General features: G+C 34.7%; 1 protein-coding gene across 2 annotated transcripts in view; it reads left to right on the top strand.

Moving 5' to 3' along the window:
- MYO6 (myosin VI) overlaps positions 1-15700 on the top strand; it is a 99048-nt gene that overhangs the window by 63135 nt on the left and 20213 nt on the right. The window contains exons 17-26 of one of the 2 annotated variants that reach the window (XM_015621936.3): positions 912-1007; positions 3010-3183; positions 6871-6909; positions 8519-8612; positions 9921-10051; positions 10168-10245; positions 11165-11294; positions 12667-12757; positions 13959-14109; positions 15474-15682. In XM_015621936.3, coding sequence (XP_015477422.1) covers positions 912-1007; positions 3010-3183; positions 6871-6909; positions 8519-8612; positions 9921-10051; positions 10168-10245; positions 11165-11294; positions 12667-12757; positions 13959-14109; positions 15474-15682 — 1193 coding nt within the window. The other variant, XM_033512950.1, reaches the window with a different exon arrangement.

Here is a 15700-nt window from a genome sequence, read left to right as displayed (position 1 = left end):
TGGTTATTAGATTTGATGAAAAGTTCAGTGAAGGCTTCAAGCAATTCTAATATCCTGCTGAAACTAAAGCCATATTCTTCACTGATATTTGAAGTTTGTTAACATGTAAAGCATGAAAAGGAAGTAAAAACACATTTTAATTTAGATTGTTTCATATCAGATGAGTTTTTTTGTTCTTTTCAGAAATTGCTTGCTTTGGAGAACATTTGACTCATGTCTAGTGTCTAGCTAGCACTTCAGGGATGAAAATAAGAGTCATACTAGGAAAATGTTTTTGTTGTTTATTTTTTAACATACAGCACTGTGTGGAAGATTAAGGGAGATTGCTGCAATTTATATCCATGAATTGTGTTGAAATTAAAAAAATACTGAAAAATTGCAAGCAAAGGAAGCCATCCTTTATCATCCATTTACCAAAATTGTCTTCTATTTACCTTATGTTGTTTCTGCTTAGTCCTGCTTACCTGAATTGCTGTGCAGGACACATTTTGGTGGTATGTGTATGATCAGCTGTGTGCTTGCCTGTTAAGGTATACCATTTAAAGCCAGATCTTAAACTTCTGTCTAATGCTATCCATATAACAAGGCTATTCATCAGATGTCAAATGAATGATACAGAAAGTTTTGATTAAAGGCAAAACCAAAATCAGCTGGCTGGTGTTAGCAATCCTGGTGACTTGTATTTTGAATACACTGTATTTAAGAGCTTGGAAGAATTTGCAATTAGGTTTTTAGAATATCATAGTGTGGATAGGAATGGTAATCATCAGCACAATTGTACTTACAGGAACTGTACTTCTAGGAAATGTGATTTTTAACTGTTCCTGGGAGTTCATGGTGGTGTTCTAAGAATAAACTTTTTCTTAGTCTCCATTGCAATACTTCTTTGTAATTCAACTTCTTAATTCCAGATTCCCAGAAAGTCTAAATTGGCTGTTCACAGAAATATCAGAGATGATGAAGGCTTTATTATCCGACACTTTGCAGGAGCAGTATGCTACGAGACGGTAATTTTACCTATGGAACACTGTTTATTTTTTCTGTAGAACATTTCTATTTTTTCAGTGCATATAGCTAAAATGGCAAAATTTCCTGTGATCAGAAAAGAAAATCAAATGTTGATATGTCTTAGCTTTGAAATTAATTTTTTCAGTATTTGACAGAATTGACAGTTTCTTTTAACTTTGCAGGTTATAGCCTGTTTTAATGATGTATGTTTTGTGTATAAGTTTGTTTCAAGTCTATAGATAATAGTGCCAATATCAAATATATTGATTCACAATCTACTGCAGATTTTACATCAAAGGGTTTTTACATCCTGAGGAGAAGAATAAACCATGTGGTATAAAAGTGTTGTTAGTGAAGAGTACCTTTTTCAAGCATGATTATCCTCATACACAATCCCGTCACACTTCGTGTTTTCCATTTCTACTGGCAATGGACTCATTCGTGTAAAAATACAAAATACCTGAAATTGCTGCCCTCAAAATACATTCCAGATTCTTGTGCCTTTTTGACTATTACTTACTGTACAAAAACACTGTAAGGCCTGAAGCCAATATCTAGACCAATACCAATTTTCAAAAACAAAAGTTTAGGTTGAAATGAAGATCCATAATACTTTGTTGTTCTGTGTAACTCCAAGGACGCTACTTGCAAAGAGATCTTTTTGACAATTGAAAAGAATGTGCTTAAAGGATTTGTCTTTATGTACTTCAGAATACTCCAAGAATAATAATGATTGCTGTGCTGTTTTGCATTCTATGAGTTACTTTAAAAATAAGAAAGTTGAAGCCTCTGTGTTACCTACATGATTTTTCTGAGGTTGCTTAGAGTAGATATCAAAATAATAAAAAATTTGAATTTCAGTAAAATTGGAGCCAATTTTTATTTATACCAGGTCTTCTATTTTTAACTATGTACCTCATCATGATGCACTAATAATGCCTTAGAGTGTCTTCAGGAACAGAGGAGACAGATTTGATCACAAAAACTCTGCTGTCAGAGCTAATCAGATGTGAAGTCCAGAAACTGTTAATATGCTTGACTTTATCCTCTTCCTCAGAGGGACTTTCTTAGCTTGGGCCTTAAACTTCTGGACAGCAGCTGCCTTTTAGTGCTTCTGTTACTTGTTTTGTTTTGTTTTGTTTTTTTCTCACTGCACTTTCAGCAGTTCTCAGTTTGATTTGTGGTGAGGACACTGTGGTGGTTTCACAGACGCTTATTTGAGTAACTTTGGAGTCCTGTGTTTGCCCTTTGATTCTTACCACCCTTTTATGGGTTATCTGGCAAACTGGCATTTTCTTCAAAGTAGTCTTGGCTTCTTCCGTTCATTACTATCAAAGTCTCTATTAAGTTGTATCAAAAACTATTGAGGATTTCATTAATATGAAAACGGATACTAATGTATTGATCTCTGAGTTTCAATGTAATGTAATGTTCTCCTGAAAGTTGGTGATTCATTTCAAATAAATGAGACATAAAGTTTGTAGGAAGGGTCAATATATTTTGTTAAATCAAGTGTTCATAAATAGTCATACTACTACTAAAATAACCTGTTTTTATTTCATTTGCCAAGCTGTGTAGATGTACCAGTTTAAGTGTGCATGTTAATTCCCATTTCACAATAGATCTTAAGTGATACTACAAGCAGTGAAGAATTAAGCTTCTCAGAACTCCCAGGTGATGATGATTTGCTGAGTGCTGGAAATGGAAGGATAGACACTGACAAAAAAACAATTGGTCTCTTTAAAGGCACCAAACCTTTCTTTGGGTTTCATAATTCCAACGACATCCTTCAAATTTAAGAATGTCTTTTCTCTCTGGCACCAGGGTTTTGTGTATCCAGCTGAAAAGTTGTTTGAAGTAATATATGAATATTTACCCCATGTATTCTTGCTGATTTTTGAATTAAGTATGTAACTATATTTCCTTTAGTTTTCTAAGTAGACTGAAGTAACTTGGGACAGTAAAACAAATGTGCTTTTATCTCTTTGGTTGTATTTTCAGATGCAATTTGTGGAAAAAAACAATGATGCTTTGCACATGTCCCTCCAGTCTCTTATATGTGAATCCAAGGACAAGTTTGTTCGACAGTTGTTTGAAGCTAACACTAACAACAACAAGGATCCCAAACAAAAAGCTGGGAAACTCAGTTTCATCAGTGTTGGTAACAAATTCAAGGTAAAATCATATAGTAAACAGTCCTGTCTTCTATAATGTATGCCAGTTTTATGTTACTTGAATGAAGAAGAACCTAAGGTTGGGACAACTAGCAGTAACTTGAGATTCAGAAGAAAATTTGGTTAAATAGATTGTTTTCTTCTGGTGAATTATAAGAAACTGGTGTATTTAAGCCACATGCAATGCATTTCTGTCAAAAGTATCTTCCATAATAGTCCTTACAGAGGTTGTTATACAGTGATTTTTAGGTCACAGTCTTTCAAAGCCATATGGAAGATTTTATTCAGTAAGTGTTGAGAATTAAATTTGGAGTCTGTGGACTTGTAAAGGTTCTAGATGTGATGAAATGTGTTCTTCCATCCTATTGTGATTATGCCTTCTAGAAGGTGTATTGATTCCCTACAGTTGGCCAAACTCAAAATTCAATACCTAACCACCGTTTTTCCTTTTCTGAGATATATACTTAGTCACAGCTTACACAGGAAGATATTCATTGTGCTGAATGTTTCCTTTCTCAGTACCTGAATCTGATGCTTCTCCTCATTTTCTCCTTTCTTCTGATACTATAAAGCTGACCTTCAAACCTTGTCTTCTCCAAATGTTTTCTGCATCCTTTTCTCATTCAGCAGTTTTATTTTAGCTGGACTATTCCAGCTCAGCATGGCTAGAAAGAGAACAATAGGGGAATTAAGAGATGAAAAGCAGGCACATCGTGGGCTGCAGGTAAATTTTTCAATCTCATGGATTTACAGTTGGTAGAGCTGCAGCAATTTCAGCAAGAGCTCTTTTCAACGCATCTGGGCCAGATCCAATGAAGGATTTGTATGCCTTCAAGTCAAGTGCTGAAACAGTTTTGGTATACTACCTTACCTAGGGCCACCAAAAACCTACCTCATGTTCCTAGCTAGATTCCTTTCCCAGTCCCTGGGGAATGCAAGTATCTTAGATAATCCAAAAAACCTGCACGTAGAGTGAGACTGCCAGTAGCAGAAGACTGTTTCTGCATTTCTGCTTTATATCAAGTTTAAGTACTGGATCAGGACTGCAAGATAAATTCTTTCCTGCCATAATCATGTCTTGTGGCTAGCATTTGGAACTCTTCTCTAAAGACACAGGGGCTGAAGAACCGGAAGGATATGGTAGCAGCACGCTTGTTTTTCATACCAATAGTATTCTCCTTCAGATCTATACTGTATTCAGTGTTCTATGGCTATTTTATTTTCTGTAGTGAGCACCAAGTTATTTGTCAGTCTGACAAAGGGTGTTCTTTTTACAACCTTCTGCAGTTGTTTGGTTGGGTAGTTCTTGTTACAACCTTCTGCAGTTGGTTAGGTAGCCAGAAATAAAATTTTCATGGGCCCAGTAAGAGTAGGAGGCCAAGTCTGGCTTGTAAGTTAGTGGTTTTGGCACTGGGAGTTGGACAGACTGCTGTCTTGAGTTTTGCTCTGATGATTCTTTTTAACTCCTTCCTATTCTATAGTGATTGTTGAATTAAAGTGTCGCAACTGATATAAAATACTATCTGTAATCTAAAATACTACCTGACCATCAGGTAGTCTGAAAATTTGCATACAGATAGGCCATGTCCTGAGCAAACCCTGCAGCCATGAATCTGCTGTAAATGAAGGTAGGATCCACAGATTTTAGAACTGTATTTTTAAAATGAAATCAACTGGCAGATCTTTTGAGATAGTTTCCTCTTCCTTCCATCTGGATTTTCAATTTCTCTCGGATTTAGCACCCCATGTTCAGGACTTGGGCATTATACCACTGCCCAATGAGAAGTGAATTAAAAGGGATGCATTTTTAAAGTGAAGCAGAAATTGAGTGGGGAACTTTTTTGGATTTCCTTTTGAACTTTGGTATTCACTTCTCCACCTAGAACACAATTAATGTCCTCTTTGGATCTGGCCCATCAATCTATAATTCTTTCAGTGTTTTCAAGTTTCATAGCATTTCGAATGTATGTGTTCCAATAATTCATCTAGTGTTACCTTCCCAGACACAGCATGTGATGCTGATGAACACTAATAGCCTTGAAAATTTCACTTCAGATGACATCAAAATAAGGTCTTTTATCTTACTAGATATTTCATCTCTTTAAGAATAAGAATTCTTAGTGCATTAATTTGTAAGTCAGTTTTCTGAACTACTGAAATTAGAACTTCTTCTGATTATATAAATTATTAGATGATGTTGCACAGGCTTCTTTTTATGAAATCCTTCACAGATCCCTTCCTTATAACTAATTAAAATTAATTCTCATAAATCAGTTGAGAAAATAATGATTAATTTATTATCAGATCTTCAAGATGAATTGAGATGATTTTACCTTATGCTGATAATGAATTAAATTGTGACAATTCAAAGAGCAGTAATTTTATCAATACGCTTTATTCATATATGCACATTTTGTTGGAGAAATTCACCTGAGAATGTCTCTGGCTTATGTCTTGTCAAATCACAGAGTATAAGGAAGGGGTATTTTTCCTCATGCAGAAATGTATTTTGTTGATGGAAATTGCAAACTTAAGTGTTTTCAGCTTGAGGAAACTTAATTATTATGATCAAGTTGAGATATAAGAAATATGTGTGAGAACTGAGCAGAAGGTTATTAGTGTTTGTCATGCTTCTTGTGGCACTCTTTCTAACCACATCCATGTTAAGTTAAAAAAAATCCCAAACCAATTTTATCTACATGAGGGACAACTGCCAGCTGTAGATGACGCACAGTACCCATACTACTACAAATCTTGTTCTTGGATTCAAGGTAATTGAAAGATCTGTCTAAGAAAAAAATAAATTATTCACAGGTCAGTTTCCAGTGCTAAAAATGAGTGTGTAAGGACATACTGAATTTTGTATTGCTGCAGTCTATATACTTAAAGTTTGCTAATGAACTAGAAAGGGTGACCCAGCAGTAATTTATGTGGCAAAACAGACACACCTCTAAAGTAAAAATATTGCTATTTTTATGATGTGGTTTTGGAATATTTTATGTACCAATTACTTTCAATAGCAACTCTAAATTGTTTTCTCTGATTGCATTAAGTCTCTGGTTATCATGAGGAATTGACCCCAAATAATAGTAGTATTTCAGTCTTTTCTCATCACAGTATATTTAAATGCAACATCAGTAAATATAATTTTAAAATCGTAGTTTTTTTGTCATCCAGAGAGAATTAAAAAGTCGGAAGTTTGGAAATAAAAATAGATTATTGCAGGTAAACGTTGACATAACTTCAAAAAACAGAAGAAAAGCCTGAGAATATACTTTCTGTATTTTTTAACATTCAAATAATGCTTATTATAGATTAAATTTGGGATTTCACAGATTTTCAGTGTAGTTTTTAAAAATGATTGCTGATTGGTCTTATTTTTTTTAATATAATCTTATTACATCATCATTATTTTTTATTTTCCCAAATGGATGTGCATGGTTTTTCATAACTATATTGTAACAAGTGACTAGTCCATGCAGTATTGTCATACAATTAAATACAAGCAATTTCCTCAGGGCCATTCATGCACACTTGCATGATTTTGTCTATTAAAATTTGTGAATGGTTTATCAGTTGTGTCTCACTAACAATGAACATGCATGCAGTAATTCTGTACCTCTGTTTGGTGTTTATATTTCTGGCCTTGCCATGGTAAGACTCTTGAAATACCTGTTTTCTTTTACAGACTCAGTTGAACTTGCTTCTTGAGAAGCTTCACAGTACTGTAAGTATACATACAGATGTAGGTTCACAGTTTTCTGATATAAGGCATAATAGATTATCTCAATATTATGGCTTACAATAAATGTAATTAGTAATTGCTCAATAGTTTGCAGCTACATGGCACTTCAGGAACATCTTCTTGTGCCATGGGATGGTTATCGATTTACTTAAAAAAGGAAAATCCACCACCTTCAAAAAAGTTGTAGAATGAAAGTTAAACAATTTGAATAACCAATATGAAATCTGGCTGTGCTGCAATCTAATTTTCTTGTCACTTTTAATTCTTTCTGTGCATTGGTTATCATTGATGACTAATTTGCACATAATTTAGAAATGTTTCTTATTTAAGAAGTAATTTATTATTAATTACTGTTTTCAGATTCTATAAAAGTCATTAAAAATATATTTTTTCATTTTGCTTTTTTGATGTGCCATAAATGCGCAGGTGGTCAAAGAACCTGAATCCCCTAATGAATATTTGTTAATTTGGCTGATGTGATCAGATAGTTTGTGAAATTCTCCATGTAACAAAACTTTTTTTTAGAACTTGGAGTTGTAGGAACACAGTGTTGTTTCTCTTGCCACATGTTCTAACCAGTTATAAATATTAGGGTATGCTCTGTCAAAAAAAGAAAAAGGGTGGAAAACCAAGGGAAACGAATGAGGTGCTGGAGTATAGCCAGTCTATAAGATTTTGCTGTAGTCATGAGGCTGGTCTGAAGGGTGATCTATTTCACCCAGAACATTCTGGAAATGAAATACAGTCCAGGGAAAAAAGTGTGGGGCCAGGCTTCCAATTTGAAATGCTTGAGTTTAGCTAACCCATGATTGAGGAGTTATTGTTAATGTGGAGCTCCCTTGGCAAGTGCCGTCTCATTCTCAGATGGGAAATGGCAAAAGAGAGAATATGCTACAAACTGGGATTAATACTATGTTTTCTCAGTCCCAATTTTGTTTTAGTATATGCAGAGTTGTCCTTGGCAGTCACCTGTTACAGCAAAATCTGAATAATTGTATGGTGCTTGGCAAAATGTTATCTTTGATGAATGTGAAATGATCAGAGAGAGTAGTGGTCAAAACTGTAGCACCCATGTTCATAACAGAGGAGCAGGAAAGGGAGACTAAAGCTGTGAGCCAGAAGAAGTTGTAAAAAGTAGAAGTTAAGGAAGGTCAGGTTCATCTGGCATAGTTCTGATATCAGCAGTCTTGTTAGCATGTTTGCTGATCTGAACTTTGAGGCATTTTAGTGTTGTTCCAGGGCAGTAGGATCTAGAGTTATAAAGCATAGATTGTATACATGTGAAGGAGAATAGCTGAGTGAAAATTCAGCAGAATCCAATTAATAGCATTGAGATGAGTTACATCAAGACCAAGGTTATAGTGCAAAACTTGATATACGAGAGAAAAAGAATGGGGCTGGGACTTGATTATATTTAAGGCCCATTCCAACCCCTTAACATTTTATGATTCTATGATAATGTCAGCATTTCTCTTTTAGAATACTATTATTTTGTATTTTTCCCCCCCACCCATAAGTCTTAAATCATTAACTGCTGTTTTAGGAGTTTTAAAAATCTGTGGATTTTGCTAACTTCTCGCTTTGGTCATAGGGATCGAGCTTTATTCGCTGTATCAAACCTAATCTAAAGATGACAAGTCACCATTTTGAAGGAGGACAGATCCTCTCTCAGCTTCAGTGTTCAGGTAATGTATGCCTCTTGTATATTTCAGTCTGATTTTTACTTTGGTGATTATCTATTACCCTAAGTTTGAAGTATGTGGGATGAAAGCAGTATTTCCTTGCTTGAACTGGTTTCTAGAAGGTGGGTTTTTTATGCCTTATAAGCAGATATTTAGATTTTTAGTAAATTAGCATTCATTTTAGTCAATAGGACCCTAGAAATAATTCATCTGAACTGCCATTAGAACTCTCCTTGCAAAGAGTTGCTCACAGCATTAATAGGGCACCATTTCAGTCTGGAACAATAGAATTTTAAATTTCTATGGCAGTTGAAGTGTTAGAAATTCCTGTGTGCATTTAAAGGCAGTCAGTGTTATGGCTGAGATGTCTAATAGTTGAAGCACGCCACTGTTCTTTGATTTTATAGATAATATGATGGAGTTCAGTTATACTGGTTTACTTTCTCAAAAGTTTCTTTATATCACTATTAACTTGATTTGGAGCTAAACATCCAACATGGATAAAATGCTGCATCTTCATTATTCTTGAAATACTAGATGCTTTCCAAATTTACAGCTTTATTTGCTCATGCCCCACTGAATATTTGAAAACAGAAGACAGTATAAACAAATTAAATTTCTACTGAAAGCAAGTACACAAAAGATTAGGTTTTACAACAGCAACCACAGGTTAAGGTCTAACTTGAAAACTTAACTGCAGCCTCTGTTGATAGGATAAAGTAGTGGGTCAAAAATGGTGTGGCCTGTGCTGCTGAAATAATTTGAATCTTACTTGACCGTGTCTGGACTTTACTGATGTCCTAGTTGCAGCCAAAATGTAGTAACATTATCCAGGACATTAAAGTTGCATCTTAGCAGCTGACAACTTGTATTTTAAGTACACTAAATGTTCTAGCACTGCATATGTTTTTGAGGTTGCATCTGCACCACATCTCACAAATACCATTCACATGATTAAAATAAAAGCCTTGGTTGGGCATTATTTGGTGGTTTGGGGTGTCGATTTGGGGTTTCTTCCCTTTAAAAATGCAAATGTCAAATATACTGAGAAATAAAAAAGTTTTTGGAAGAAATATTAGAAAAAAAAATCCTATAGATGATTGAGTGTTACCTCTCAAATAGGGAGATATCTATATGGGCTTTTCTCATGTGTTCTACAGGCTTGATCAAATCCCAGCTGAACTCTGTGGTTTAGTCTCTGAACAATGCCTTTGAGTCTTACGTCGTAAACCTACTGGTTATCCTAAAAGTCACTGCTTAATTTGTGTGTTACTGATACCAGCTTTTGTGTGCGTGTCTCTGTGAATTTAGGGATGGTGTCAGTTCTGGATTTGATGCAAGGTGGTTTCCCGTCACGAGCTTCATTTCATGAACTATACAATATGTACAAGAAATACTTGCCTGAAAAATTGGCTCGACTGGACCCTAGACTTTTTTGCAAAGTAAGAAAGAAAATAATTATTCTGTATCATCCAGGAGAGGAAATGTATTGTGATGTTAGTTTTTGTGTTTTTTTGAAGGTGGGAGAATATAATCCTTTCTGTTTTCTCTGTTTCAGGCCCTATTTAAAGCCCTGGGACTAAATGAAAATGATTACAAATTTGGGCTAACCAAGGTGTTTTTTAGACCTGGCAAGGTAATCTTTTTTTGTAGCTCATTGTTATGAATCTTAGAATAATTTCAGTTTGAAAGTACCTCTGAAGGTGACACTGTTTGCACATTGATAGAAGTGTGGCCAACCTAAATAAGGTTGCCCAGGATTTTTGTAAACAATTTTGTTAATTTTCTTTGAATAAACCACAAAATTAGAACTGATACAATTGGGTTTGTATTTTAATTGTTGATACTACAGTATTTCTAATGCAATGTTTGTATTCCAAGAATTATGTTGACTATTAAAAAGAGGAAGTCAGAGCCAAGAAGAAATATTTTCTAGTAAAATCTGTTTACAGCTGAAATCTCTTTCTGTGATTCTGAGCATTGCTGCTTCTATTCAGTGAAAGGAGATGAAGTTGAGAGCTATTGTGATGAGAAAGGAAAATTATTGTAATCCCAGAAGAGTGTTCCTCCTGTCATGTAATTACTGAAAAGCAGAAGCACAGGATTTTCAGAAAATGTTGCCTTCAATGGGAACCATATACAAAGGTTAAAAATTGAGAAGTGCTTTCAGCTTTAATTTTTTTTTCACAGATATATATAATTAGATGTGTCTTGAAATTGTGGAAGGCCAGAGTTCATTTCCAGGATGTAGAAAAACAATTGATTTTAAAAAATTTTAGCAATAAATATTTTTGGTGATTAATGAATAGTTATATTATTCAAAAGGCCAATTTTAGACATCCGTAAAACAAACAAAAAAAAATCTGTAATTTCTGTTACCATTAAACAATGAAGTGTAAAAGATAAAAAGATAAAATTTATCTGCTGATTTCAGTTGAAAGCTTATATAATGTCATAGTTTGTTAAAAATATTTTAACATAGCATGGTCTTAAATAATAGTGTCAAACACTCTCTGTCCTCCTAATATGTAAAACTTCTTTTAATTATCATTTAGTTTGCAGAGTTTGATCAGATAATGAAGTCTGATCCGGATCACTTAGCAGAGCTGGTTAAACGAGTGAATCGCTGGCTTATCTGCAGTCGTTGGAAAAAAGTTCAGTGGTGTTCTCTCTCAGTGATTAAATGTATGTGCTTTATGTTTTATTAAATCCAGATGTTTGTTAAAAATACAGCAAAGCAATTATTATTACCTTGAAATGTGGCCAAGGACATGTATAGCAGGTGGTTACATACTGAAGTCTGAGTAATTGATTTCAAGGTTGGTGATATTTTTCTTGAAGTTTACTGTGCAGAGTAGAAGTAATATGGTGTGGAATAGAGATTGGCACTTGTGGTGTGCTTCAGTAAAGGTGTCTGGAGATGGGGAAAGGTCTGATGCAGAATGTCAGCAATCTCTAATAACATGGAGGGTGGAAACTGTGCATTGAAATGGGGAAGAAAAGCTTAAAGGCCTTATGCCAGTGCACACATGGCTGTGCATTTGGGCCAGCATAGCCATGGCTTCCACATCTGTCACTGAATGATTATTACTTGTTGCTGTTTACAGTGGAGCAAATGGAATTTCTGAATTCTTATGATACAGATTTCAAGCATCAGAGATTGTAACACTAGAATCTTGTGTTTGACCCAGACACTTAAGCCATTCGGTCTATTTTTTCCAGAAAGATAGGACAGAAAGTATGTCACCATGTGCAAAAAGTAGAAACACAGGGAGATAATAATACTATTTCTTCGTAGTATTTAATGGGAAACTGGAAGCTAATTTTATTTCCAGTAAAAAGCTGAAACAGATAAAGAAGTAAAGTTCATCTTTATGACCACCTAAGTCCAGTAGTTAAACATCAGTGTATTCACAAACCTTGTGCAAAAGGCAGTCTAGATCCACAGACCTGGATCTAACCTGTTTTCTCTGGTTAATCTGTAAAAACTCATTTATTGTTGCACTTCTAAAATACTCAGCACACATACATATGCCAGTGCCTTGGTTCTCTGTTTAACTTGCTTCCTGGTCTTAACCATTTAGTTTGAGTCTTTAGATAAAGAGTAATAGAACAAAAGTTAGAGGTTTTGTTCTGGGTTTTCGAGAAATGCTCAGTGAAGTTGCAGCCACTTTATTATCTCTATTTATTATCTATCTATCTATCTATCTATCTATTGACTACTTGAATACTCTTCAACACAGGAGTAATACTTCAAGCTGAGTGTTTCCTGCTTGCTTGAGCCTGTGACTTTTAACTGAGCTTACTGATATCCGTGAATCTGGAGCGGGGTGTGAGTGTGCTTATGTTTCGTTGTTCCTGTTGGTTTTGGGTGGGAGCCTCTGTGCCTGGCCCAAGATTGTGAATTCTTCTATTCTGTTTCTGAAATATTGTGGTTCCAATATAGAACAAGCTCTCAAGCACACATAATCTTCACACAGACATCAAATGTGTGAGGAGGATAGAAGTTGTGTTAAACTGTATAAAACGTTAAGATTCTGTCTTCTGTTGTTTACAGTGAAGAATAAGATAAAATATCGAGCCAGTGCCTGCATTAAAATACAAAAGACTATTCGTATGTGGCTTTGCAAGAGAAAGCACAAACCACGGTAAGAAGATATTCCTTGGTTGAAGAAAATATATTTTAAACAGTATTTTCTTGTGCCTGTATGAACAGGTTTACTTAACTAAATCTATCTGAAATCATAGAATGATGCAAAGTACAATTGAAGGAGACTGAATTGAAGGAGAGGTTCTGTGTTATTTTGCTCTTTCCCAAGGATGAATAGACTAAATTTGAACCTTTCGAAAAAGATGTTTCTTTAGCTCTTTGTTCATAAAATCCTTCAGTGACAGCCTTGTTTTTAGAAATCTTTTATTAAGTATGTCTAATTTAATTTAAGCTCATTAATTTTTGTCCCTTACCCATTCATACCTTCCTTTATAGACTCCCTTTCATTTTTATCTTAGAAATAATAACTGTCTTATCTCCTCTTGAAATTAATTCCATTAGCTGATTGCAGGGAATACTGATGGAAAAACTACTTCAGTCATTAAGCTCTGCTGACACCTTTTTGTTCTTTGACAGAGATGCAGCTCTGTTCTGGTTGCAGGCCTCTCATAAATTCTTTTACAACCCTTGAGAATTATGTTTCATTTTGAATCTTGGCATTTCTGACATTTCTGTAATTTTTGAGCTAGTTGGTGCTCATCTTTAATGATTTGATTTAGTTCCTACTTTTGTGTGTTGATTTGTGAATCCCATTGCAGTGATTTCTATTTAGGAAGATTATCTGCAGAGTTGTAATTTCTGTTTGGGGCGTTCAATAGTGGTTCTTAGAACTCTTCCTGAACTCTTCTTTCCCAGCCTTGGTTTCTCACTCCTTTGGGGTACAATGACTGTTCCCTGCTGTGTAGTTAAATTTTATCTGATTCATTCTGTTATTGCTCTTTGAATAAATGGCACTACTCAACTTTTATCCCTTCTAGTTGAAATCCTCCAGTGAATCCTAACAATTTATTGTTGGAAAAAAACCCAAGAAACCAACCCAAATTAATTCACAAAATAAAAATTCATTTTTCAATTTTGATTCACTATCTGCTAGCAAAGTAATTTTAGTTACTGCTTGGAAAAAGGCTCCATTACTTAGTTACTTGATGTGATAATGCTCGAATTTCAAAAAAGAGGGTGAGTTTTGTCAGAAGGCATAACTTCTCTCCCCGTTTTTTACATGAGTGACTACTGGAGTTTAAAAACTATCACCTTCCAAAATCATGTCAAGATAGAAATAAGCTGTCTTACCTTCACAGCATTGATGGCCTGATAAAAGTACGCACACTGAAAAAGAGACTTGATAAATTTAATGAAGTAGTAAGTGCTCTGAAGGAGGGGAAAGCAGAGACAAGCAAGCAGGTCAAGGAGCTGGAGGATTCTATTGATGCTTCAATGACCAAAATTAAGGTATGTGATAATAATGAGAGAAATAGTGTCTTGGTACTGGAATCTTTAAAAATCTTAATCTAAAGGATAAGGCAAATGCATTTTCCTTAATAGAAAATATAATATAGTGGTCTTCATTTTCAGTCATTGGGTAACTCCTGTCTAAAATTATTTATAAATACAACTGAAGCGAGTCCTGAAAATAGGTGCATACATCTAGACTTTGGTGTCTGTGTGTCAGAGTTGGCACTGAAGGTTTTAAAGAAAAAATGCGTGCTGGTATTATGAGGTAAGTGTTGTCAAGAATTTGTTGTTGCTTTCATTATTGGAATAATTATTGGAATAATAAATATTGGAATAACATATTACCAATACTTTAACCTAATAAGGGCTAAAACATTTATCACAGAATAAACACATTTCTTTTCCAGTTACGAGGTTTCTTTAGACTTTTTTTCAGACTCTTGATAGTAAAGAGAATTCAGGTTGCTGATAATGGTTCAGGTCTGTAGTCATCTCTTTCTTACCACAGAAGCAAAAAGACAAAATGAAAGCACACTGGCATTTATTAGCGTTAGAAAAAATTTGTTTTCTTGAATTCTTGTTTCATGCAATATTATAGTTTTCTTAGTGTACCATATTAAGACTTCTCTATTTAAAATCACTATTGAAAAGATGGTAGAGTTAACCTGTCAGCTTTTCTAATAAAAATCATATAATTTGATTATCATCATGATACACTATCAGAAAAGGTCAGCAAACCCCCTATATTGCAGTTTTATTAGTAAGATATGAATTGGAATATGAAATTAAATTGTACCTGTCAATAAGGTTTGAAAATATGTGTAGAAAAGGCTATTTCTGAAGCATTTTCAGCCTGACATTTGTTACTAATAACTTCTTAGAAAAAGTTAGTCACAACACAGTACAATGTTTTTTCTGAGTCCTAGCAGAAATATTAAGAAAAACTATTTTATGGTATGGCATAAAAGCAGAGCTGTAAATAACCACTAAAGAAGATAAGAACACAATGCACATGGGTAAAATACCCATGGGCAGGCCTTAATTTCCATCCTAGCATGTTAAGAATTAATTTCTATAGCTAAAACGGCAAGATTGAAAATATGAAGGCATGTTTGCAAAAGTCATGTTTAATTTCAGTGATGAAATGGAGATTGCTTTGTATGGTTTTGTAGGAGAGGGGAGAGGAATGGGTCCTCAGGATTTTAGAAAGGGAAGAATGGACTTAAGCTTCCCTGCCCTGAGGTGCATGTATAATTTAAGTATAGTACTCAGTAATCTTGTTTCACTTAATATTTTCATAGTATATGGTTTCAAAAGTGAAGTACAAATAAAAAAGAATAACCCCCTTATTATTTTTACAGACCACTATAATGACTAGAGAACAGATACAGAAAGAATATGATGCTTTAGTGAAAAGCTCAGAGCAGCTTCTGAGTGCACTGCAAAAGAAGAAGCAGCAAGAGGATGAAGCAGAGAGGCTACGACGCATCCAAGAGGAAATGGAAAAAGAAAGAAAGAGACGTGAAGAGGAAGACCAGAAGCGAAGAAAGGACGAAGAGGAAAGACGCCTGTGAGTTTTCAATTTGAA

This window comes from Parus major, chromosome 3 (assembly GCF_001522545.3).
Source record: "Parus major isolate Abel chromosome 3, Parus_major1.1, whole genome shotgun sequence".
In the NCBI taxonomy this organism is placed as follows: Eukaryota; Metazoa; Chordata; class Aves; order Passeriformes; family Paridae; genus Parus; species Parus major.
Note: the sequence above shows the minus strand (reverse complement) of the source record. Positions and strands in the feature narration are given on the sequence as shown.